The sequence below is a fragment of the Pieris napi genome, chromosome 5, assembly GCF_905475465.1.
Source record: "Pieris napi chromosome 5, ilPieNapi1.2, whole genome shotgun sequence".
Classification (NCBI taxonomy): Eukaryota; Metazoa; Arthropoda; class Insecta; order Lepidoptera; family Pieridae; genus Pieris; species Pieris napi.
In genome coordinates, this window is record NC_062238.1 from 5,375,693 (window position 1) to 5,402,598 (window position 26,906).

At 33.6% G+C, this 26,906-nt stretch overlaps 4 protein-coding genes across 7 annotated transcripts in view; 1 reads left to right on the forward strand and 3 right to left on the reverse strand.

Moving 5' to 3' along the window:
- LOC125049435 (serine/threonine-protein kinase ATR-like) overlaps positions 1-10,010 on the reverse strand; it is a 30,997-nt gene extending 20,987 nt beyond the window's left edge. Inside the window, exons 1-13 of the mRNA XM_047648730.1 lie at positions 9,679-10,010; positions 9,476-9,601; positions 8,005-9,400; positions 7,358-7,900; positions 5,494-6,955; positions 4,898-5,100; positions 3,879-4,415; positions 3,488-3,591; positions 3,228-3,418; positions 2,368-2,507; positions 1,794-1,952; positions 1,097-1,323; positions 105-258 (exon numbers count right to left, since the gene is read on the reverse strand). Coding sequence (XP_047504686.1) covers positions 105-258; positions 1,097-1,323; positions 1,794-1,952; positions 2,368-2,507; positions 3,228-3,418; positions 3,488-3,591; positions 3,879-4,415; positions 4,898-5,100; positions 5,494-6,955; positions 7,358-7,900; positions 8,005-9,400; positions 9,476-9,601; positions 9,679-9,815 — 5,379 coding nt within the window. The 5' untranslated portion in view covers positions 9,816-10,010. The remainder of the gene's footprint in view (positions 1-104; positions 259-1,096; positions 1,324-1,793; positions 1,953-2,367; positions 2,508-3,227; positions 3,419-3,487; positions 3,592-3,878; positions 4,416-4,897; positions 5,101-5,493; positions 6,956-7,357; positions 7,901-8,004; positions 9,401-9,475; positions 9,602-9,678) is intronic.
- A 2,803-nt stretch (positions 10,011-12,813) lies between these two features.
- Positions 12,814-26,194, reverse strand: LOC125049927 (hepatocyte growth factor-regulated tyrosine kinase substrate-like). Of its 4 annotated transcripts, none has more exons than XM_047649459.1 (14): positions 26,034-26,194; positions 25,734-25,818; positions 25,548-25,651; positions 25,178-25,338; positions 24,523-24,638; positions 23,883-24,003; positions 23,520-23,627; positions 19,008-19,164; positions 18,257-18,417; positions 17,040-17,170; positions 16,232-16,358; positions 15,348-15,545; positions 13,564-14,848; positions 12,814-13,485 (listed from the first exon to the last, which is right to left on the reverse strand). In XM_047649459.1, exons 1-14 carry the CDS (start codon positions 26,065-26,067, stop codon positions 13,139-13,141), a joined length of 3,135 nt encoding a protein of 1,044 aa, XP_047505415.1. In that variant the 5' UTR covers positions 26,068-26,194; the 3' UTR covers positions 12,814-13,138. The 4 variants fall into 4 exon arrangements, with proteins under 4 accessions (XP_047505415.1, XP_047505414.1, XP_047505413.1 ...); XM_047649458.1 differs by having other exon boundaries at positions 12,814-13,457; positions 13,515-14,848; XM_047649457.1 differs by having other exon boundaries at positions 12,814-13,448; positions 13,485-14,848.
- On the reverse strand, positions 20,727-22,361 carry LOC125049929 (targeting protein for Xklp2 homolog). Its single transcript, XM_047649469.1, has one exon. The coding sequence runs from the start codon at positions 22,285-22,287 to the stop codon at positions 20,857-20,859; it is 1,431 nt and encodes a 476-aa protein (XP_047505425.1). The 5' UTR covers positions 22,288-22,361; the 3' UTR covers positions 20,727-20,856.
- On the forward strand, positions 22,613-23,089 carry LOC125049931 (U6 snRNA-associated Sm-like protein LSm5). The gene has a single exon (XM_047649471.1). It carries the CDS (start codon positions 22,736-22,738, stop codon positions 23,021-23,023), a length of 288 nt encoding a protein of 95 aa, XP_047505427.1. The 5' UTR covers positions 22,613-22,735; the 3' UTR covers positions 23,024-23,089.
- Positions 26,195-26,906: the final 712 nt, after the last annotated feature.

The window sequence follows — 26,906 nt, forward strand, 5'->3', positions numbered from 1 at the left end:
TCATACGTCGATAACATGTTAGTTTTAAAGAAATGTATAAAATCGTTCGAATATATATTAAAAAACAATTTCATATGAATAATAATAAAATATTTCTTTAATACCTGTGTCTGTTGTAATAGTATTCTTCTTATACGCAATAAGGGCTCCACAGTTCTCACATCAGATTGTACTACAGACAATCTCTGCCTCCATTCGTCGAGTAAACTACTTATTAATTCATCACCATAATTTTCACCATCTTGGATATTTTTGAGCCTAAAATACAGTGTAAATTGTATAGCGTGTGTTAAAGGAAATGTGCAATTCCTGGTATTAGAGTGGTTATATAGAAATAAATGTTACAATATATGGAATGCGAACCAAAGTCAAGAATTTTCAATTTTTTTAAAGACTAATATTTTTACTTCGAGTGAAGTTGCATGGCGTCTACACCATATAAATTAAAACCTTTAATACAAGATTACAAGCATTTTAAAACAAAATCATTCTTTCGTTGATCTACTACTATAGTACTGACTCTACAAGTATTGTTTACCGGGCATCCAACCTAGGAAATCAGTTAAAATGGATTCAGCAAACAGAGTCAATGATAGAAGATAAGAAAATATCAAAAGTCTTGTTACAAAAATCGTTGACTATTGGGATTATTTAGTTCTTATCATCGAAACTAAGAAAGTGATGCGAACATCTTAGTGCAGCACTTTGTCAATGAAAATGGAATTAACGGAAACAGATAGCAAAAATAAGCGCGATTGAGGTGACGATTACACCATGAATTTTTTTCCAAATAAATTCAAATTTAAAGACTTCCTGTACTTCGACACTTGGTACAGGCGTCAATAACAGTTTCCTACTGTCGCGCTTTTGACCTATCACCTTAACATTGTAAACCAATTATTATACTTTGTTTAATTAATAGTTAATATAAAAAATAGTTAGTAAGTTAATTAATTATATTCTCTTCATCTTTGATTCTAAAGTTAATTATTTAGTGATTATTATATTATTGTGATGAATGTCGACGCTTGATGGACAGAGAAATTGTGAGCATTTTGTGTTTTACCGTTACATAAGAAATTTAAAATATTTTTACCCTTTCAGAGCTTCCTCGGCATGTCCGGCTTCTGATATGATATGTAGACCTAAAACACTTTGATAACCACTACGTAACGCACTTTCGCCGCGAGTCTCCGCATCCATTTGCAATAGAAGCCTGTTCCTTGCGTCTGCGCATGACACTTTGAAATAATCTTCTTCTTGCTTACGATACGACAGGAGAATTCGGCCCATTAACAGACCCCAGTTTTCACGTGAAGATGGCTGCAAAGATTTTTTTACCCATAATATCTCTTCAGAGAATTCGTGTCTCTGAAGACAATAAATAAGTCTCATAATTTCCACATAATTATTTTAAAAAATATGGATTATTTTTTTAGTTTTTCCTTATAAAATAAGCCTTAATCGTAATCTTGGCTTGATATTTTGATATACAGTTCAGTCGGTTTTCAAAATATGTATTCACAATTTTTAAAGATTCAAAAAAATTACATCCGTTGCGTCTGTTTATGGTGGCAAGACTCCAATCTGTTTTTTGGAAGGTATTTCTGTACACTATGATTTTTGGGGCGTATGCAAAGTTTTTATTTAAACCGAGATCTAATCAAATTGCATTTGCCTTTTTCTCCAAGTTAAACCGAACGTGGCAAAAGAAATACATAATTACGCCACAAACTGAATAGTTACCACTATAAAGTCATACAAAGGATGCTCTCACAAAATAATCTACTTACCACTGACTTAGAGACTAATTCATCCAGTTGTTCAAATCTTCCCAATCTCCATAAAGGTTCAGCAGATAATTCCATCATAGTGTCATCTACTTCTTGTTCACTTAATAGTCGATAAGCTGTAAATGGCTGGTCTAGACCTAAGTAACAGTCGATCATACCCTAAAATGGCAACATTCGAGTCAATCCAAGTTTATAGATAAAATGATTCTAGAAGACAATAAAAAAATTATAAAGGTATTTAAAAAATCATCCAAATAGTCAATGAAGGTTTGTATAAGAAATATCTAGGAATTGCAGATTTTTAGGCTATACGATCGATCATGGTTCGTTCACGTTCTGATTGTCTTCTGGTAAAATATTATTAAATGAAAAACAATGTGCATTCATACTATCCGTAACCTCTCGTCTTTGAATTGTTTTTAATTTAATAATATTTTAAACAGACCACAAACGGAACGCGAACGAACCGTGATCGACAGATATACACACAGAAAAATCTTCGAAAATAATGAGGAATTTGATTAAAAAAAATAGTACCACATGTGGATCATTTGAAATAAATATTCTTAAATACCTGAAGACTATGTCTGTCAAGCTGTCCCTCCTGCGCAAGGCGCTCGTAGCAAAGCGCCGCGTCTTGCAACCGCCCTGTCACTACCTGCGCTAGTATTAACTCCTTCAAGGATGGTTCTGATCGCTTTATTGTTAAAATTCCTGAAAATATTTGGTCCTTCGATACAGATTTCAAACTAGTCATCTAAATGTTACCTTGTTTGTTGCAATACACAAACATAAGAATTTCGATTGAAAAATTACTAAGACAAATTTTATCAGTTTAATATCATTGCACCATAGTGGTTACGGACTTAAGTTGATTTTGTACCTAGACCTCAATAACTAAAGTATTATCATAAATTTATATATACTCAGCGGCACGCTGATACAAATAAACAATGTTAAATAAATGATACATTACAAAATATGTTCTGAAATCATTTATTTATTTATTTAAAAAGTGTTTGCCAATGGGCACTACAGTAAAAGCTTAATTTATGAATACAGAAAAATAACAATCAATCTAACTGTACACCCTTTAATAGGCAAACACATCGTGCTTTATACTTAATAACTATTGGTAACTAATATAATTCTTAGAAACTACAAATGTGATTTTAAAAAGATACAAATGATAAGTGATTTTGAAAAATATTTAAAAGAAAGCAACATGTTGGAAAAGATAACTCTGGGAAACTGTTAGGAAGTGGACAATTTCAAGGGACAATTTATTAACTTACACATCCTAGGAATAGCAGTGTTAGAACTAGGTCGGTTCTGCGAAACGATCAAAACAAAAAAAAAATGATCAGGGAATCTACAACATACTTTACGAAGCTTTTTGAAGTTTAAATCAGATCGTTTATATAAATGCCTTACCAGCAACAGAGTCAGGTTCATCCAACAATGCATATATTTCAGCCAGAAATGGTAACTGATTCTGAATCCTCTGTTTATCACCATCCATGTATAACTCGAGGTACTGTAGCGCTCTTTCCAGCTCCCCACATGCGAAATTGCCCCTCGCTATTGCCAATTTATCAAATTTCTCCATAAACTTTTGTATTGCCCTATAAAAAAAGGATAATCAAAAAAATTAGTTTTTTAACTAGGCTTATAAAGAAGACAAAGGTACTTACTTATAATTTTCGTTCTCATGAGGACGCTGCTTAGTATGCATCCACTCTAGAAGCCATCTATTTAGGAAATCTAAAAGCGTGTAGACAGTCTTGCTATATTTTCCCTGAAATATACGTACACATTAAGTTCCCACTATAAAGTCTTATCGTTTATTTCAATTAGACCACCTAAAATGGCACTTTTGAACGTCAAACATAATACAAAGAAGATTCTAGTTGCCCCTTACGAAAGGTAGTTTCGTGTGGAGAAGAATGGACACTATATAACTAGGGAAACATCACTACTTAAATTGGCTTTCTGAATCCTGCAAACAAAACATTCAGGCTCGGCCGCATGGAGGCGAAAATTCTAGAAACAACAGAAACAAATGAGTGCTATAATTCTTATTACCTGGTTACCTTCCTCCGCCTGTATAGAATTAATATTAGGCGTCATTCGTATATGACGTATCATTTTATACTTCGATCGTTCAGATGTAATTGCGACGTCATTTTCGTAAATTTCAGCGCACGTATTTATGACCGCTAACATTTCCTCTTGGATATACTGAACGTTATTCTTCGACATCACTGCATGTAACAGTACGTAGGGTAGAAACAAAAACAGAGTTCTGACGTCACGCCGCATGCTTGGATGTACCGTTCGAAGTAATTCCCTTATATTATCCGATTCTATGAGAGGTATCAACTGTCCCGACCAATTATGCGACCATTCTAAAAAGGTAGTAGCGTACACGGACCCGAATAGTGGATGAGCCTTTTTTGGCTGAGACGGATAGGCCAATGTGTATCTAGAGCTGAGTAAAGGGAGCATTATTTGATGCATATTCTCGGGGAAACTATCCCACACGTCTTTTTTGGACCCTGTTGGTGAAATGTCGTAGATCTTCAGAATTTCTTGTATTGTTAGAGCGTAGCAGTCCATGTTCTGAAATTTTTGTGAAGCGTTCTCGAGTTTTGTTAAAATTTCTTGCTTCACTGGTTTAAATGTAATTTTATACATAGGTACATACTCAATTTATAGAAATAACAATCTCGGAAATTTTGGAAATAATTCCTTATGTGTTATTACTATTACTAACATAGCATGAAAACTCAAATTCAAAATAACTATATTCGTATAGGTAACCAAGTACACTTATGAACTTCAACAGAAAAGATGTTAAATTGATTCTAAATTTGATTTACTACCAGTTCGCAAGTCAAGGGCGTAGAGTGGAAAAAAGAACTGGCAAGAAACTCTCCGCCAGTCTTTTTAATCGCCAAGGTTTTGTGTCATACAAATTGTTTGTAAGCAATGATGTGTTTCATATATTTAGCGAGAAGAATTTAATACTAAAATACTGTTCGTACTATAAATACCTTTATGTCAAATAAGCATACCTAACTATAAAAATGAGCGATACATACCATAGTATCTTTCTCATACTGGAAAGCTCTAGTCAATTCAATCAGCGCGGTTGCAGCAAAACAATTATCATTAATAGAAAAAGCAAATGGTGAGCGATCTGGTTGTACGTATTGTCTCGGTAAATGGCCGGCCTCTATGGCTCCCAATTGACCCAAACATGACCCACTTGAAGCACTTACTTCGGTATTGGGGTCTTTGCAACCTGTAAAATATAAATTTCAATCTGATACAACAATCAAACATATATATGTGGGAAAGGCAAATTTTTTTCATTTAAAATTGCGAGGTTTTATTTATTAAAGGAACTTGGGTAATGGAATGACCCCCATTTTTATGCTTGTTTCACTGACTTTTTAACAGGCAAGTAAATAATAGAAATATCAATTATATAATAAACCCTCAATTAAAAATTTCCTACCCATAACCCTTTAATAAAAAGTTATAAGTAAAACCCTTGTTCTAAAACGCCATGAATTAATATATCAATGCAAGAACTCACCTATCTACTTGATACTACTTGCAATACAATGTAATTTCCTTAGTCGCGAACTTTAAGTAGTCATTAAAAATATCTTACATAAGAAAAAACACTCACCAACTAAGAGACAGTCGATAAGTTCTACGATAACAGGATCAATGTTTTTTCCACCAAATATAGCCTTGTGCAACTCTTTTCTATTACATTTCAACAGTTTATTCAAACGAGAAAATGAATATGCCTTTATGCTCGGAATATCTTGATTTAAATGCTGCAAATACCATTTTATTTTCTCCAAAAAACTGTCAGGCTGAGTTCTCCTTACGTGTCTTTTAATTACGCTCTTTACTCTCTCGGATATTTTCGCATCGTCGACAAAAAATAGTTCAGAAATATAGGAACTCAATAAGTTTTCATTGTTTAGAATTAGGTATTGAAAAATTTTGTTGATCTCTTGCGGCGCGTAGTGAATTTGTTGTAATAAAGAAACAGCAAGATTGGGCAGCAGAGGTCCTAACGAAATGGTATCAATGTTATGAATGAAAGCGCTCCATGCTTCCGCTAGAATCTTTGGGAACTCCTTTACGAGTGGCAAAGCAGATCTCAAAGTAGCCAGTACTTTATATCTCAGCGGTGTTAGGTATTTTACTCCCATTAACTGCATTATGTCTGGAAAACTTTTCAAAGCTTTTCTCTTCACTGACAATGCTACCTTTGCGTTCACTAATTTATGATCAAAGTACGCTAACACTCCAAGAAATTTAGGGTTTAAAAAATCTGCTATCTGAGTTGTACTCATAGATAAACTTCCTTGAGGAGTGGATACATCCGGATCGTGGCATGCTAAATATCTGCACGCATTTAACACTTTTTCTGGATCGCAACAATATTGTAAGAGGAACTCCGTTAGTATGATCCTAAAATGTCTTTTAATCAAATTTAAAACCGACATTTTGGTCAACTTCTCAATAACGCCGTAGCATTTTTTGGAAACATCTTTATTTTCTGTCAGATAGATATGTACATATATATGCGGAAATCTTTCTATGAGGAAATCTGATACTGAACATTGGACTAAAGACGCGATCTCTTCAATCATAAAGGGGACTTCCTTAATAGTAATGCAATACGGCATCAAATATGGCAGAAAGTGGTGAACATCCTTGGAGATAAAGTCTCTATAGCCTACAAATCCGAAGGCTCTGACGACCTTAAGCAGTGCTACTGCGAAATCTTTGCCATTATTGAGACTGCAATCGACGAAGAGTCTACAATAGTCCTTTTTATATCTTTGGTATGTTTGGTTAGGGGTGTACCCTTGGAATTCACAAACATCCCTGAGATAAACAACTGCTTTAGGGGCAAGAGAACACTGCGGCTGCATTATAAAGTAAACTAAAAGTTTAGTCACCGGCAAAATCACTTTACCATTCCGACATAAACCAAGTTCTTTAATACAATCTAAGGTTTCTGTCTGCATATTATAGTCATTTGCTTCCAAACTCTCTTGAGTGGATTTCAGTAGTAAGTTTATGCAAATATTAAATACAGTGTCTTTGGTTGGGGAATCTTCATTTTCCTAAAAAATAAAAGGTCAAATCTATGTAGGTTTTCTAGAGATTTTAAAATATTTTTTTTAACCACCTATTTAGTAAAGTTCACTATAAATCCAATTGGCATGTAAAAAAGATTTAAGTATTAAGACAAATATATGAATATACTAGTGGACCCGACAGACGTTGTCCTGCATGATATTTCAAGCAATTAGTAAAGCAAAGTATGAAAGTACCGACTGCAGCGCCATGTGGCGGGCTGATTTGTGAATCTAAACCATTCCCAGATCCCCTTGAACACACACAAAAAATTTCATCAAAATCGGTCCAGTCGTTTGACAAGTTCAGTGACATACACACTCACAGAAGAATTATATATATAAAGATAAAGACAAATATATGAATATATATTATACAAAATGACTTACATCAGTACACTGAAGGAATGGTTTCAAAGCTTTCAAAATATATTTGGTGTTTTGCTGATTAATAACAGCTGTAGAAACTCCATAATCAAATACATAATAATGTTTGCTGATTGCTCCAATTGTAGCCCAAAATTCAGATATATCTAAATCTGAATATTGTTGATAATTCAAAAACTTTCCAAACAAGTTCTTCAAAACATTTGTTGATGAAATATTAGTCGAAGCATTTGTTTCTAAGCAATACTGTCTATATGTCTTTTTGATTGTTTCTGAATAATTGTTTGTTGAATTTTTATCTTTATGGCATTCATGACATATAATAGAAACATCCCATTTTTCATCCAACACATACCCAATTGGATCATTTGTTTTAACAACACTATATGTACTGAGAGACATACATACTAGCATAGATAATTTACTGGCTATAGTATTTTGTAAATCTTTGTCTTCTTGAAGAAACGCAGGCAAAAAAATATCACTTATCGCTTTGCTAGTTGATATAATTTTGTTACTCAATAGTAAGGGTACTAGATGTATCACCTGAAAAATAAAAAAATTACCTATAAAATGTAAGACACAAAAAATTCAGATCAGAGTATTATTTATAACATGTATGGTCAATAATATTTTTTTTTTAAATTCACCTGTAATCTTGCAGATTTACTTCTCAACAGCGAGCTATAGAAGGTGACTATCAATTTGTTCCATGCGTCTGTAACTTTACCTAATACTAATTTATTGATCAACAAATATTTTAACACCACAGCCTTAACTTGGTCACTGAATAATAAATTCTGCTCGGAGAAGTGTTCATGACATTGTAGACATATTATTTGGAAAATTACAGCAACCTCCTCCTTTGTTACGCGCTCAGTTAATAAATTTATGCCAAGAATCACTTCCATTGTTAATTTAATAGTATCTAGATCCTCCAGCATAATACTTCTGTTTTTTATCTTTTTTATGAATGTTGTCCATACAGATCTTTTGATTTCTCTATTTAAAATTTCAAATTCTTTGAATGTTTGCTTTCTATATGCACTATGAACATATTGCAATAATTTTAATGCAATTCTACATCTTTGTAAATGATGTGTGGTTATAAATTCATCATGTGAATCTTCACACAACTTAACTGACTTTATAACTTCTATTATTTCATTATAAAACCAGTTTTCTTCTAGCACAGACTTATTTGTTTCATCAGATAAAGTGGCTAATATGCTTTTTGTATAATATTTATGTAAATTTTCAATTTCACACTCATCTCGGTTTTGAATTTCAAGTATATCTTTAGGAAATTCTACAATATTGCTGAGAGATAGGCAAAATAATTTCAAGTCTCTACTAAATAATTTGCTATTCGTCCTATTTAGAACTATTGTACAGATATTTAATATTATGTCTAGATTTCTCTTATCAGGGTGGTGGTGTATAATTTTCAATAACTTAAGAAGTAATAAATTTAAACTACTGAGGTGCCTATCAGTAATTTCTCCTTTTTCATATAAAACAGCAACAGATTGAACAAATGTTTCTATTAGATGCAAAAAATTTAATTGTACACTTTCATAATCTAAATGAAAATCTATTATAGATACACTTTTTATGTTGGATATAAGTTCAACAAAAAATCTAAAACATACTATTTTAATATCAATACTGAAATTTTCCAACATATTCAAAGCTAAATGAAATAAGTTTCTATTCACCCCTTTCTTTTCATATATCAGGGTGGGGGGGATGCTTTCTGATAGCAGTTGTAGAACTATATCTATTAAGTTTTTACATGTTTCAATATTTTTGATGCAGACATATATTGGCTCCAAGTTAAGGTTTACTTGTGGAATATTAACATTGTCAGGTGTAAAGTTCTTAAGGACAACTTCAGTGTTGTCTTTAGGAAATTCCTTATAGAACTGTGTTAGTTTTTGCAGTATCAAATAATATTCTTCATGTAACTTATGAAAAAATGATGCTTTATTCATACATAACACAGTTAATACTTTTAATTGGGCATCTTTACTTGCAGAGTGAATTCTGTAACAAATTATTTTTAGTTATCTATAGTAGTATTATAGAATATTGCTAGAATAATATCCAAATTTTTCTGACCTTTGAAGTTCAGGTACAGAACATACAAAGAATAGTCTTCCCAACAACCATGTATTGAAGGCAGAATAATAAACTTCTAGGCACTTTGAACAACCGGGACGGGGTACTAATACTTCCGATCGGTCTCTGGAATGAAAAAAATATGTGGGATAGAATAACAAATCAGATCAAATTAATAATAACTCAGTTACCTATAACCTTACCCAGAGAGTTTTAATATTGATGTTAACAATCGATCCAGACCATCTTCTGCATGATCTAAATTATTGAACAAGACCATTGTGGGCACATTAAACATTTGCCAAACTGCAAAAGTTCGATCTTGGTTTTCCTCTTCCATTGCAATTAGTTTTACGTTTTATCCAATTATTCATACAAACAGTATATACATATTTATTAGAGAACAAGGTAAGGCAAAACAATTCGAAATTTAACTTCTGTACTTTGTAAACATATAATATTAACATATAAATTATTAGTCGTCTGTTCTGTAGATTTCAGAATACACTGTTTGTGTTTATAAAATTCATCTCATCTTTTCGCGGGAATCTACTTTTTTTCGGCCAAAGGGCAGACTAAAGCTTTTCGACCATATCACTCGAATAGCCTACGTAATTATTAATTTTATTAATATAGTAAGTTATCGGATCTGCAGATTATGGACTTTCGTTTTTCGGATCGTCTTAAACTTGAAGTGAAACGTCTTTAGGCGCATGAGGGTAATTTTTTTACGGAACGTTACGAAGATGTGCAGCGTTTTTTTGGAAGAAATGGGAGAGAGCGATTGGGACCGATTGAGAGAGAGTGAGAAGGGTGAATACACATTAAAAACCTTATAGAAATTCTATTTTTAAAATTAAAATTTTGTAAAGAGATTATAACTTCTAAGATCCTTCCTTTACCCTATCATTATTAGTATCAATTAAAAGCTCAATTAATAAGCTTTCAAAAAAAATAAGCATTTGTTTACGGAAAATAAAAAAAAAACACTTTGATTAAATGTGGCGATGTACGCGTTTGGAGGCTCACTAATTGTACCACCCTGGACGCGTATAAAACGAGGGGTAAAAGTCAATTATGGGTTATTCGCTATCCAGACGTCACACCTGAAGAGCTTCGACAAGAAAAAACCCAATGAAAATGGATACCATGGCAAAGAAGCAGCTCAAGTGGTGGCCCTACTGCAAATCGGACTACGGCGGGTTGAAGTTGCTCGGCAACTGAAAATCAGCCGATTTCGAGTGCAACGGGTATACCAACGGTTCCAAGAGACTGGAGGTTACATCAGGAGACATGGATCCGGGAGACGTCGCTGCCCTACCGTCAGAGGTGATCGCTTCATTGTGTCGACGTCTTTGCGGAATCGCTTCTCCAACGCTGTGGAGCTGCAGCAGCGGCTTTGAGCTACTCGAAGGACAGCTGACAGCGTCTCCACTATCAGAAGAAGGCTGTGAGAGAAGAATTTGCTGCCCCGGAGAGCTGCTACAGGCCCCCAATTGACTGCCATCCACCGGACGAAAAGGAAGCGATTTTACGAAACGCACGTGCCGTGGACATTCGACCAGTGGAGGAATGTCCTATTCTCTGACGAAACACGAGTGTGCCTGTACACCAACAGCATGCGTAAGAGAGTCTACAGGCGACCAGGGGAGCGTTTCACACCAGCCTGCACCGTGGAAACCGTCGGGTATGGAGGAGGATCCTGCATGTTCTACGGCGGCATTTCTATCGACGGCAAGACAGACCTCCTGTGCGTCTCCAGAGCTGGAGATGGTCGCGGCCAGGGGTCTCTGACTGCCCACCGGTATATCACCGAGGTTTTGGAGGAGCATGTGGTCCCATGTGCAGGTTTTGTCGGCGCCAACTTCGAGTTCATGCACGACTACGCCCGGTGCCACACAGCCTTGATTGTCAAGGACTACCTACGTCGAGTTGGCATCAAGGTTATGGACTGGCCAGCAAGAAGCCCCGACCTCAATCCTATCGAGCACCTCTGGGTCGAGCTGAAACGGCGAGTTCGGGCCCGTAATCCAGCTCCTGCCACTCTCGATGAGCTTTGAGATGCCGTCATCGAGGAGTGGGACAACATTCCCCAGGAACACGTCGTGACGCTCATCAGTTCCATGACTGACCGCTTGGTAGCTGGTCGGAGGGCTAGAGAAGGCAACAGTAGGTTTTAAGACTAATTTTTAAGGATTGTCATTGTTTATTTTTAATTTTTGTATTGTTCCTTTTATTTGTAATTTTGATCAGAATACACATTGTTTCACATTTTCCCAGAAGTTTCTTTTTGAAGTGAAACTTCTTTAGAATCGTTGTGATTTCAAACCGGATGCAACGGAAAAAGCGACAGACACATAAATTAATAGGATTTGGCGTGGGAGAGAGTGAGAAATCGACAGTAAAAAGAGACAGACACATAAATTAATAGGATTTGGCGTGGGAGAGAGTGAGAAAGCGACAGTAAAAAGAGACAGACACATAAATTAATAGGATTTGGCGTGGGAGAGAGTGAGAAAGCGACAGGTAAGAGACACAAATACAAAAATGTGTAGGATGAAGCCAGGAAAGAATGTGTATACTATTTTTAAACTTTATCTAAGTTAACTTAACTTTATTTAATCAATTTCTGTAAAGCTGCATATAGTAAATCATTTTTCGTAAAACAAAGGTCATAAAGAAGTTTCACTTCTGACCTGTGTACACTAGTACACGCATACATTTTTTTTATAGGGGTGGTGGCCAATTTCCTACCGTTTTCAAATAAGGGATTTCATTAGCTTTCAAATGATACGAATAATGATAGGGTACAGGAAGGATCTTCGGAGTTATAATCGCTTGACACAAATTTTAGGAAAGGTGCGATTTTTTTGACGCCGAGTGTTGTATTAGTATTTTCTGCAAAATAATTTATTAAAATCTCATGAATTTTTTTTCTCATAGCAATATTAGTGGCATACAGATATACATTATGAAGTTATGTCAATCATTCGCTATCTCACATGCTGTATGCTGATGCCTGGTCTATAGTCTATACCATAGTCCGTCTATGCATAAAACGGTGAATCTAAAAAACATTGAAGGAGTTTTTACCAATAGAATTTTAGCAGCAACAAACTGTAGAAAGGAAGAGACAAATTTATATTTGACACAATGAACCCTAAATGCCTAACATAATATTTATTTTATGTTGACAACCGCTTTGTCAAGTACATTTTAAAACAGAAGCACATTGTTTTATTCCTTCAGTTTATAGATTTCCTATGAATAAACACAATTTATTTTGTTTAAGACTTTATTGTTTATATTCATATAAGAAATAATCATAACTTACAATAATATTAATACAAACCAATTATTTGCAAAGAAAATATAATAGTTTTTAAATGTTTTCAATATATTACTAAATCAATTTCTAAATTCACTACTCATAGTTATTTTTATACTTTATCACATTTACATACATTACAATAACATATCTATATCTAGTACGTAATTTTGCGTAATAAGTATTTAAAAAATGTCGAAACCTATAACAGCAACCAATGAAATTAAAACCTTGAAGCATCTCTACTAAAAATTCTACATAATATTTTAAATATTTTGTTGTGTATAATCTAAATCCCTACTATTTTATACATACAATAGCACTTTTTGATTGATTCAGTCAAAACTTATAAGTTCTGCAGTGTTATTATTACTTTCCGATTTGTTCATCAATGTTTGGACTTGTTGACTTTGATTTGCAACAGTTTGTGGATTTTGAGGATTGTTACCAAAGTTCTGTTGCATTTTCATAGGCTGCTGCATGTTTTGTTGAGGCATATTTGCATGCTGTTGCATACTTGGAGGTTGCTGCAAATTTTGATGAGGCATATTTGGAATCTGTTGCATATTTTGAGGTGGCACATTTGAAGGTTGTTGCTGCATATTTTGAGGTTGCTGCTGCATATTTTGAGGTTGCTGCTGCATACTTTGAGGTGCCATATTTGGAGGTTGTTGCTGCATATTTTGAGGTTGCTGCTGCATATTTTGTGGTTGCTGCTGCATACTTTGAGGTGCCATATTTGGAGGTTGTTGCTGCATATTTTGAGGTTGTTGTTGTATATTTTGAAGTGGCATGTTTGGAGGTTGCTGCTGCATATTTTGAGGTGGCATGTTTGGAGGTTGTTGCTGCATATGTTGAAGTGGCATGTTTGGTGGTGGTTGCATATTATGAGGCAAATTCGGAGGCTGCTGCATGTTTTGAGGCAATTGTTGATTCTGAGGGCCCATTGGTTGTCCTTGTTGCATACTTTGTGATGGATGCAAATGTTGTAGCACCGATGAAGGCACCATGTTATTGGGGTTAATTTGTTGCACACTTTGGTTGGGCATATTTTGTACAATTGGAGCACCGGGATTCATCTGAGGGTTTTGTTGAGACATATTCGGAGGTTGCATAAGATGTGGATTTTGGAAATGCGATTGACCCGGCATTGGTTGGGATTGTGATATTTGTGGTTGTTGAATTTGTCCTTGATTTGGAGGTAATTGGGGCATATTTTGGTTTAGAGGCATCTGATTCTGCATGGGAATATTTTGGCCCGGCATCATTGGTTGACCATGTCCTGGTAAAGATGACTGTCCCGGCATTTGCGCTCCCTGTGGCATATTAGGCATCGTAGTAGACACTTGTGGATTTTGAGCATTGACCGGATATCCAGAGACAGCTATTGACGGGTTGTTGTTAAGTTGATTGCCTTGGGTATGGGGCATTCTCATGTTCATTTGCATGCCGTACATGTTATTAGCATTGCTTTGATGCGGCATATTCGGTTGAGGCATCGTCATGGGAGGCATCATGGTATTGGGGGGTTGTGATTGGTTAGGAATATTTTTAGGCATTTGGTTAGGAAGGTTAGGTTGAGTTTGACCTGGAGGGACGTTGGGCATCATTTGATGCATACCAGGTTGTGGCCGCATCTGTTGCATTTGCTGCATCATCATCTGCTGTTGCATGGGATGCTGTTGTCCCATGGGGCGCATATTGGGTTGGGTCATGGGGACTTGGACAGGGGGAACCTGTGTCAAGGTAGCTGCCGAGTTCGACATTGTGAAGGTGTTGCTCATTTGGGGCATAGACTGAGAGATGGTTCCCATTTGACCGACATTCATGGGCATGTTTGGTTGGGACATTTGGGGTTGGCCAGGGAGATTTGAGTTGTCACTCTGAGCCATTTGAGGATGGAATTGAGGGTTGTACATCATTTGGTTAGGAAACCCTGGCTGAAACTGATGCATGGACATGCCGGGCATATAGAAACCACTGCTTGACATTCTGTATTGGTGCTTTTGCTGCTCTTGGCGCATTTGCATTTCACGCTCTTGTTCCTGAAAGTACGCAAGGCCAACGTTAAATATATTCTAAGGTTTTATATATTTAACCAGTTACTGTCTTCTTAAATCTAGAAATATCAAAATGGTAATTATGAAGCTGTTGCAGTGTTAATTAGAACTACACAATGATATTGATAACAAGTTATATAACATTTCATACATTATCTAATCTCATATATTTAAATAAATAAATATGATTGGACAATTCACACCAATTGCCCTAGTCCCATGCTAAGCTGGTGAAGCTTGTGTTATGGGTACTAGGCAACGGATATACATACATATTATAGAGAGATAGACATATAAATACATATTTAAACACCCAAGACCTAAGCACAACACCAAATGCTCATCACATCGATGTTCGTCTCAGCCGGGGATCGAACCCGGGACCCATGGATTTGCAGTTCACTAACCACTAGACCAATGAGCCGTCATAAAAATATTATTAAAGTAATAAATATATATGCACACAGACTACGTAAACGCTTACTTGCACTCGTTGCAAGGCGAGCTGTCGTTGATATTGCAGATACTCGTGTTTCTTCTTCCTCATAGCCTGCAATTTAGTCGCCATTTGCATTTGTCGCTGTCGCTCAGCCGCTTCAGCCGCTTGAGCGAGTCGCGCTGCGTGTTCCGCTCGTAACGTGTCCAATGCAGCGCGACTATCGCGCACTTGACTTATTTTATCCTAAAAGAGAAAGCCATCATACTTAGAGTAACGGTTTTATTGTTTCTTAGTAAATAAAAAATAAATGAGTTATCATCCTTCTGTGACTCCGACGATTAGGTCTACGGTATACCGGATTCAGTCATTTACATAGCGTCGCTGTAGAATGATAACCTCGTATGTCCAGAGAACCAAACATAACAGGAAACGAATAAAAAAATTCATTTCGTCAATGTTTGTTAAAAAATTATTATAATTTTTGTCCATAGTTTTGGCTGGTAAAAAGGTCTTATTATTAATAACATAAATAAGTCCTAGCTTCATTAGATTACACTAGTTAAATGACATAAGAGTCTAAGAATAAAAAATGTTTTTTTGACATACGAGGTTATCATTCTAGTGACGATAGTACGATTATTAAATGCGCACATAGAAAAGTCTATTTGGCTGAGAGTTACACGCTTTTGCCACTAGGGAAATTAATTAAAATATTCTCAGGCAAACTTCAATATTCCAGTTACAATGTTCCAGTATTTCACAAAATGTGCATCTGATATGACAAATATGATTTGTATAGTAGGTATATGCTATGTAATGTTAAAATATCCCAAAAACGAGACACCCAACCAACACGATAATTTTTTTTTAAATTATGGATTGAATTACGCCTGCAAACATTTTTATCATTCGAAATAAACATGACTTACTTGTAAGCTCTCCAAATAAACACGTTTATCGTCTTGCTGTTGAATATATTTCAAAAGCTTCGAATGCATCGTGGTTATATTCATGAAAAGAGTCTGTACTGACGAGTCGTTTGCAATAGATCGTCCTCTGATAAAAAATAAATTTAATTCACCTATTTATTTATTATACCATAAATACGCAAAAACAAAGAGCAAGCACGGTGAATGTCATGAGGGTGGATGAGAAGTTTGTCAGCTTCTCTCGCTTCATCCACCGTAGCAAATGGAGATCTGTGGTCTCTGCCTACCCATCCCTTCGGGAAAGAGGCGTGAGTGTATAGATAAATTAAACCGCGCCACTTTCATAGTGTAACATATAAATTTCATATAAAAATACACCGTATTGTACTGTTTAATAATGTTATAATTTTTAGATCCATTTTTCTATCTCAAATCTCAATGATAATAATTCAAGAATAAAACTATAAGAACATTCTTATTCGTTTTTAACGTGATATTAACGTTAATTAATGGTCAGCGTTAGTTATTATCGTTATTTAAAAATGTTAATAGGACTGAAACGTGAAATGTTAAAACATACGTGGAATTATGAAATAAAACTAGAAAGTTACCAAACTCACCAAACCAAACGAAATTAGCCTTACTTTAAGCAACCTTTGAAGACTAGAGAATTAGCAAGTTATTATTTTTTATTTCTTAAAAAACTTAAATTGATTCAAAATTTAGCTACCGCATAATTCTTCATGCAAAATCTCGTTTTATCACTTACATACCACAACGACAACCTCTATTAGAAAGGCATACAAACCGCGATGAATTGCTCTTCATACGATTGACAAATATCTCGACTTGCGACTTGAGATTCTCCACAAACTCATCTATTTCTTTATCTTCGGGTTCGTCATCTTGCGTCTTAACGGTGGGAGGCTTTACGAAATCCTAAAAGAATTATAAAACTTAGAACTTGCCTACACAATATACCTAGTAGTCCCAACCAATAATTGTTATATAGGTTTTCTAACATTGTCTGCAAATTATTTAATAAAATAATGTTTAACTATAGGCTACTTGACAGTATAAAAAATAAAGTGTTTTTGATATATTATATATGTTTAAAACAAGGCGTTTAAAAGCGTTATGCAGCAATGTCAAAGCAAGTCACATGACACAAAACGGTCAGAGTTAATCGAGTTGGAGTTTAATATGATCGGAGACTATATCTTGATCGAAATATATGTGTATTTCCGTAATTTGCGTATTAAATCTTAATTAGAGAATGATTACTGAATAAATTCAAAACTCTTTTTAAACGTAAATTAATCAATAAAGTTTTTTATAAGCGATTATTTAAATGATCCTAATCCTTGGCATTGATTTGCTACAATTCAAACAATTTGTATGACTCAAAACTTGGCTTCTTGCTCGCTCCACACCCTTGACTTGCTAACTGGTAGTAAATGTAAGTTAAGAATCAATTTAACATCTTTTCTGTTGACGTTCATAAGTGTACTTGTTTGCCTATATGAATAAAGTTGTTTTGAATTTGTCAAATAGCCGATTGCTTACATGTAGGTAAATTATGGTATAATTGCAACATTTTACTTCCTAAGAGGACTGGATCAACCTCATACCTTAGACTACAGCTGGCTTCACTGCACTTAAGTATACATAGTTCATCCAGGACTCATAAAATTTATCAGAATACAAAAAAGGAAGGAAATAATGTACGGCAAGTATAAAGCTTACCGCGTTCAAAAACAATTAACAAACGAATATTCCAACCTCATTAAAAGTAGCTATACTTAACAGTCTCATAGTTGCCGACAAGGTCTTAGTTTCAAATCTCCTGCTGGGCTAAAACTACGCATTACTAAGAAGAAATTCAATAGTGGCCCCAAGTAACATCCGTCCCATCATGGTATGAGATTTAAGGAAGATTACAATTATACCTGCGTTGCTGACTACTCCCATAGATATTAAACGCCCTAGACTAGAAAACATATATATCATAAATAGCATACTCACATCAATATTATCATTGGTGCCGTGAGACGAAGGTGCGGTTGGCGCGGAAGTGTTGGATAGGCGTTGCTCCCAATAGTTTCTATCCAGATAGCGGGACAACTCTGAATTCCCAGTTGTACTGTGTTCTGGAGATGGGCTTACCGAAGAAGGCGATGGTGATACTAAAATATATTAATAAGAATAAAATCCAAAATGAAATGGGTTCGGGGCTTCTAATCTATTGTTTTTGGTCCACGTGCAATGAATGAGTACATTCACAAAACTTTTTAAGTATCCACAGCTGTATATGAACGTTATGTCTAAAAAACATCTGCAAATAGTTTAAATCAAAAGAAGATAACGGATTTTTAAGCGTAGTTTAGTTCATTAATATGTAATAAAATAATAGGTACTACAAAACTTAAGTTGAATTGTTATTCAATTTCAACTCTACAAATCGAAAAATACTGTTAGATATTGCGCCTCTGAAAGTCGAAACTTCACCAGTTAAATCATAAGTACTAAGTTCTTGTTAAGTCGAAAACTCGTGAACTTGATTTTTTTGCATTGCCCTTGACATTCGAGTTATAGATTCCACTATACTTTTATAATATACTATAATCAAATCTTTGTTAATCTAAAGACATTGTTGTTTTAATATTTGTAAGGGCTTATGTTAGTCCACAGTGCATTAATTACATATAACATATGAATAAGATTTATATCTATTTAATAAATTATATCTAATAGGAAACTTCACAAATTATATTACATGTAGGATGTGAAGTCGGCTCTGGCGCTATAAAGGTACGCGATCGCCTCTCTTTCTCCTTCTCTTTCTGCTCCGCCTCAGACTGACTTAGAGCAAGAGCTAGCTGCAACTCCTCTTCCTCTTGTAGCTCCTCTGCACTTTTACCTGGCTTTTTCTGCTGTAAAATCAGTAAGATAATAAATAATTATTAAAGTAAATATTTGTAACTGGTGGCTATATAGGTTGGTAAAGAAAAATATACTATGCACAATTAAATATATTATGTGTAATAGTACATTTAAATAATGTGATGTGTGTTTGTCTGGTATTTATAACAAAAATTTAATCTGATTAATGAATATTGTTTCTGTAACAGAGTTATATCCAGGAGTTTTGGCAGACTATATTATCTTTAATTTCAAGTAGCACTTTGTAGTCAGAGTACATTCAATTTCTCAATACATTCCAAGTAAATTTCATCAATTCGGCACCAATGGTAGGAAATACAAAATATTCTTCATACACAAAACATCATTTTATGTGCAATATAATGAATCAAAATATTACAATTATGTTTCTAATAAATTAGATTATAAAGGTACATAATATTAAAAAAATATATGGAATGAGTGCCATATATAAGGATTTTTTAGATTTAAATGATACAGTAAGTATAATATCTCAAAATGTATAACTTGCTGTGCAGTGGTCAACTGTTAAGAAATAGTTTGTTAGATTTTAAAGAGCTAAATTCTAAGCCTATAACGTCTGCTATAAGGACAGTAAAACAGTATTACAATACCATATAACTTTATTATTATTGTGAAAGTTCTCTTAGTCCATTGAAATGTTACATTTTTTAGGCCTAACCTTGCGTTTTTTAGAGGACGCAATTTTATTTTTTTGATGTGTAGGGGGGGTCAGTGTAAAGCTAAAACCAAGTTTGTGGGGTCGCCACCCTTGTCCCACGGCCGCCATCTTGGAAAAAGGGGTCCAAAAACCACGTTTTTGGCTATATCTCCTAAACTATCCATCCTACATTTAACTTGTAAAGACACATTTTGTAGCAAATCGCTGTGCCTACAATTATGTTTATGTAACTTTTTATCATAAATCCAAAATTTAAAAAGTTATAAGTAAAAAAAGTGAAAATATTTTCTATTTCTAAAGTTGACTAGGTGCGTCAATGCTCATGACAAGCCGATCAAAACAGCAGTTTTACCTTACTTTTAAGATCTCTCGTTTATTTTAAACAAATTTTCCAAATATATTTTTTTTTATTTTTTTTTTATTCCTACAATTTTACTTATTGGTATTCCTAGTAGGCCTATTCCACAGACAACTTGCTGATATGGTAATCTTCGACATAATTATATTATCAATCAGTTATTAGAATGGTAGCTAGCTATCACTTTTTTATTTATAACTTTTTGAATTTTGGATTTATGATAAAAAGTTACATGGACACAGCGATTTGCTACAAAATGTGTCTTTGCAAGTTTTATGTACGATGGATAGTTCAGGAGATATAGCCAAAAACATGGTTTTTGGACCCCTTTATCCAAGATGGCGGCCGGGGGACAAGCACGCCAACCCCACAAACTTGGAGTTAAGCTTGTATTGACCCCCCCTACATGTTCCATAAATAAAATTGCGTCCTCTAAAAAATGCAACCCCAAATGTAACTTTTCAATGGACTATCTCCAAATTACAACTAAGGGTACCATATCAAAATTCCAGTAATTTCCATAATTATTTAGTTATATATTTTAATTATTACTAATACATAATCAGCGTTATAATAATTCCACAATAAAATGAAAAAGAAAAGAGCAAAGCTGAGAAAAACAAATGTGCTTTATTTCCCAGTCTAGCTTTGTTTTGCCTTCAATCTCCTAATGAATTTAGGTGTGTCAGGGATAGTTATCTGTCCAGAAGTTTTAGGAATAAATGGCTCGTATGTCGGAATGGGTATTGGGTGGTGTACCAACTTTGCTCTCATTTCTTGAATATTCCTCTCTTCCATCTCTTTTCTTTCTTTCTCTAGCTGTTGCTTTTGAAGTTCCATTTCCTTTTCTTTTTCTTTAAGCTGCTTTTCAAATTTTTCCCTTTCTGCTGCTCTTTTTTCTGTGTTTAGTTCAAAAGGTACTAGTTTTACAATATGGTTAGACTGAAGAACTGGTTTAAATGGCTCCTTATATAAGACAACAGGTGGTTTGGCTTCAAATTTGAAGTTTTCCTTATTATCAGATGAAGTTGAACTACAAGTAGCACCATGAGTAGCAACTTGCATCCTTTTTTTAACTGCCACAGGCAATGGCTGAGCTTTGAACTGAGATGCCAATCTTTTTTCTTCTTCAATTTGTTTTTTTATCCATTCTTCCTTTCGTCTCTTTATTTCTTCATCACGTTTCAAAAAAGAGAATGGTTCTGGTTTCAGGGGGCCCAACCGAGCTGTTTTGTCAATTTTATCATAAGTTTGAATTTTAGAAGATAAGATATGTGGCCTTACATGAAGATTCAGTGATTCTGTTGATTTTGCATGTTTAGAAATAAATTTTGGAGTAACAGGCTTAGTGGTCTTAGGGGGAAGTTTTACTGGAATATCTGGTTTAGCTAATATTTGTTTTGGTACAGGACGAGCTTTAAAACTGTGTATTTCTTCAGGAGTTGGATTGTTAATTTTATGTATTTCAGTTAATTTAAATGGCTCTGGAACTGTAGGTAGTTTTTTAGGCACCATAGGTAAATGAGGTCCAGAAAGAATTGATTGTGGAACGGGATTAGCTTTCAATTTAAATTTCCTAATTTCTTCCAATTCAAGATCTTCTTTTTCTTTTTGAGACATGATATGCCGAGGTCGAGAACGCTCCTTACACCGGAGGTGTGGAGATATAGCTAATGTCAATTTTGACTGACGAATAACATTTTGAAATTGTTTAGGTTTACTTGTATGAAATCTGGTTGGAGTATCCCTTTGATAATGGTATATAGCTTCAGCCATTGAAACAAATTTTGTTTTCTTGGAAACAGAAATATTTGAAGATCCTCCACTTAGCTGTTGTTGATATTGTTGGTGCATATATTCATCATTCTCGAAATTAAGATTTTCTAAATCTTGTTTTAGCTTGGTAATATCACTCATCGACATAGATTTCTTCAAAGAACAAAATTCGTTGTTGAACGGCATATCAAAATTATGCTCTCCAAAATACTCATCTGATGACAATGGCTCATCTTTAATACGTAAATCATTTGGCGTAAAATCTCCTCGGAAGTGACTTACGTAATTTCTAGACATTTTTGATATAATATATAATAACACAATAAAACACAAAACACAATAGTAATGGATAATTATGAAAGGTCCGTTATTTTAAAGTTCCTTTTGATAACAGTTGACAGTTGGTACAACTTTTGACGGCCGTTATGAAGACGGATTTTTTTTTTAATTTATTTATTAGCCGGATACAAAGTCCATTGGCACTATGAAGACGTAAAGTAAACCATGTTACCAGTAAAAAAAATATAGGCTATATTATATTATTATTTATTGTCTATTGTTATAACTGTCATGAGTAACGGCTATAGTTATTGTCACTCGCTGTCATGTGTCAAGTTTCATCATCTGAGTAGCATTTAGTATATTATACTGTTTTTTGGCTTAATTTGCCTATTTATAAAAGAATTGTTCTTATAGAAACAAAGATTTATTTCTCCATCTACTTTAAAAAAAACAATTTTTTATAATGTCGCAACCTCTACCGAATCCGAATACATTATTGCCTCTTGAACTTGTGGATAAATGTATAGGATCAAGAATTCATATTATTATGAAGAATGATAAAGAAATGGTTGGAACTCTTCAAGGTTTTGATGACTTTGTAAACATGTTATTAGATGACGTGACGGAATATGAATCTACACCTGAAGGCAGAAAAATAACCAAACTGGACCAAATACTTCTTAATGGAAATAATATAGCTATGTTGGTTCCTGGAGGAGAAATGCCTGGTGACTCATATGAAGGGCAATGAGAATTCATTAAAACCTCTTTTAATTAAGTTTCTTAATGTTAATAAACAAATGCTTTCTAATTTTTATTTTCAGTTTTATTTACCTAATCTTAGATCAATATCATAGTGATATATTAAAGCTAGATTTACAGGTTTTTGGCATTTCCTATAAAAGTAAAATAAAGAAACACAAAAGGTAATAAATAAATATAAATAGCAGACCTGACAGCCGTTGTAAGTACACATCTTAAATAAAAACATCTACTACTTATAAATCAAACCATTCTTGAACTCACAAAAAACGGTCCAGCTGTTTTGGAGAAGTTAAATTTCAATTATAATAATACTAATAATAAAAATATAGTTTGAAACAATAGATAAAATGTGTTATATTGTGGACATGTATATGTAATAATATAATCTTTTAGTTCATATTTTAGCCAACAAGATACCAATGAATGTGTAAATATAATAAAGTAAGCAAATGTGTGTTACTAAGAAAGTATATCATTCTTACCGGAGCTGGTGCTGGACCATAGTCACTTGAAGGGTCATTAATTTCAATCTTGGCAGTAGATGATGGTGGTCTGCTCACTTTATCAAAGCAAGCATCACACACTCGCACCTATTATAAAATACTGTTGTTAAAGAACAACTGTTAGAAAAAACAAAAATTGGGAAAAAATAGAGAATTTTTTTATTAACCAGCCTAAAAATTATTTAGTATTATTGTAATAGAACTATTTTAGGAATATCCAATAAAATTAACAATTTTCACTGTTACCTCAACACATAATAACTTAATTAACTGCTGCGACAACTGGTTGCATAGGATTAAAGTAAAGACTAACCATGGATGAGTAATAGAAGCTTTTAGTACCTCTTTTTCAATTCCAAATTTTGGCAGAGTCGATGTCTTAGAGCTGCACTGTTGGCAGAACACTTGACCGCAGGCACGGCAATGGTGACGACGGACAATCAATGAGAATGCTACACGACACCTATATTTAAAATCAATTATTTAAGTACTGCACAATAACCAGAATTGAACCAGCAGTAAAAGTTAAAGAAAAATTAATTTTCTTGACAATTGTATTGCTCTTTTACTATTCCTAAGACTTGAACAATAACACATTCTGAGTTTGGATTATCATTTATAAAGAGAAACTGTATTTACAGATTTGCTTGTATATTAATCAATGTCTCACCTATTATACACATATGTATGTAATTGTGTCAACAGTATACATAAAGTTTTGTTTGTCTTTCTTTATTTAAAACGCTAAATTTGTTTACCTACCCATATATGTATGTACTTTTTGTAACCAATCAATATGACTTTGCTGTGGAATGGAAGCCTGGTTATCCATATCACAGGTTCTTACCTAGTTTGGAAACCAGTCTCCCAATGCCTTCTAAACTGTAATCTTATTGTTTGTTGTAAATGTTATATGGGAGAAAATAAATTATTATTATTATTAAAAACCCAAAAAGTAACCAAATTTAGCCTAAGTACTAACCTATGACAGACTTCACCGTCTGCCCACTCAGGGGCTGTGTCAGCTGAGAACATTGCATCAGATTCTTTCAATGGTGGAAATTTATGACCTTCAGCCTTCAATATATTGACTGTATCCTGTTTATAAACAAAATTTATTTAAAAACACAACAGAATTTGGTGAAGACTTTCAAATGACTGGTGTATTTAAACAAAGCTATATGACATGAATGATGCATATAATATGACTCATCACATTTGATAAGGTGATAATCAAAATGTATCTGTTATTTTTTAAAGTAACATTTTACTATAAAATATAAACTCCTTGACTACTATTGTATAATTATAATTCATATAAATATTTTATACAAAAACACATTCATTAAGATAACTGTATTTACATATTAAAGATATAATAAGGACATTGACTCTAGTAAGTAGTCCTGTAGCAAAGTAAATATCTTATCACAGAATTATTAACTTCAATGCACCAAGCATAAAATGAAAATATAAGATACTAGACCTGCTCTTCTTACAACATATTGTAATGTATAGAGTTGACATTGACATAGATAATTCTGTAATTAGATTATGAAAATCAATATTACAAAAATGACTAGTACAAATTTATAAGTGTCGATGAGCAGACAAAACTAGTTAATATTGTCACTAACCTGTACAGCTCTATATTTAGGGTTGTTTCTAAAAGCAAATGCCCAAGCTTGTATCAGTTCAAGAATTTTGTTTTTTAAATTTTCATGTTGTGTTGTTTTAACTAAATCACGGAGCATTTCGCAGAACACTTTAGATGTCACCTCATCATGTACTCCAGACCCTGTATCAATTATAAAAAGTATCTGTCATAGTTGTTCATAATAAAAGGTAATTGATTTATTAATTATTATTTCACTTCTTTTCATAAAGGATACCAGGCTTAAAGGACTTCAAGATTTTAGAAGTTACTTAATGGCCATAGTGTAACTGAGATCCTTTATCACTATTATTTTTAAGAAACTTAAGTATCTCACTTAAATAAGAACTAACCACAATTTTTAACAATGCTCTCGAGAGTAAGAAGGGCAAACATTGCTTGGTGTGGGTTTTGTGAATAAAGCTTCTTTTTCACTGCTGGAACTGCATATTTAGGTCTAAAATAAAGTTATAAATATTATATGGGAAATAATTGACTGACATTGCACTCATCCAATAATAAATAAACACTTTACTCACGAACAATCATTCTGTCTTATTAAATCACAGATTTGTAAGATAGATGGCCAGTCAGGATCTAGGCGTAGATTACTCGTCGCTTTATCTAAAAACGTATTTTTGGACCCCAATTAATTGTTACACCTTATTTTACATAAACATCTCAAAACATTCCTTGAAAATAAAATCTGTAGTGGTAAGCTAGATATATAATTTCATAGAGGAAAAGAAAGTGATGCAAATAAATGTAAATTAGTGAATTGTAATAGTAAAAACATTGATCTAAACATATACTAAAATTATTTGTATATATTTACTCACCCAGCAATTTATCAAAAAGAGTAGCCCGAAACATTTTAAAAGATTCTACGTTTTTTTAATATAATAATTATGGCAAAAATGATAAAATAACTATCTTTATGTGGATAGAAAAATGACAGCTCACTTTATCAATTTTTATTTTTTCTCCCTGAACTATCAATATCGGGAACTAGCTGTCATTGTCAAATTGTCGCAGATAAAATTCGTTACAAAACACTTCATAAGGTATATATAGATTATACAAAATAAATATTGTAAAACCATTATCTGTGCCTTTACCATTCAACGATTATTCGTAGTTATGTGCGTTTTCCAATTACAGAGCATAATGCGACTCAGTGCCGCACAATGCCGCATAATGCTGAAGCTTAATTGGAACGTGAATTAGTTTTCAAATGCATCAGAAGAGTGCGCTAAGTCAGTGTTGAAAAAAAATGTTCTGAATAGAGTTAGCAACCTCATTAATGTATAAATAATGTGTTAAACAATAATAATTGGTTGAAAACTATTTACGCTTATTTTAAGTAATTTGGATTTTGATTATTTCAACATTTTTTTACTGAAATAAGAGAAAACCTTTAAAGAATATAAGGTTTTAATAAGCTAAATTAACAGTAAAATATTTAGTTTCATGTAAGAAGTTTACATCATTTACGTGTTGAGTAATTTTTTTAAATGATATCTAAAAATATATATACTTTTTCAAAACCATTGCAATGTTTACAAAAGTATAATCCTGTAAAATAAATTTGTTTACAAATCTGAATTTTAAAATGAAATTGTATTCATATTTTAAATGTGAAATATAAAAAAGTAACTATTTATACCTTCATCCATACTTATATTTATTTATTTTAGGAGTTTGTAATTTTT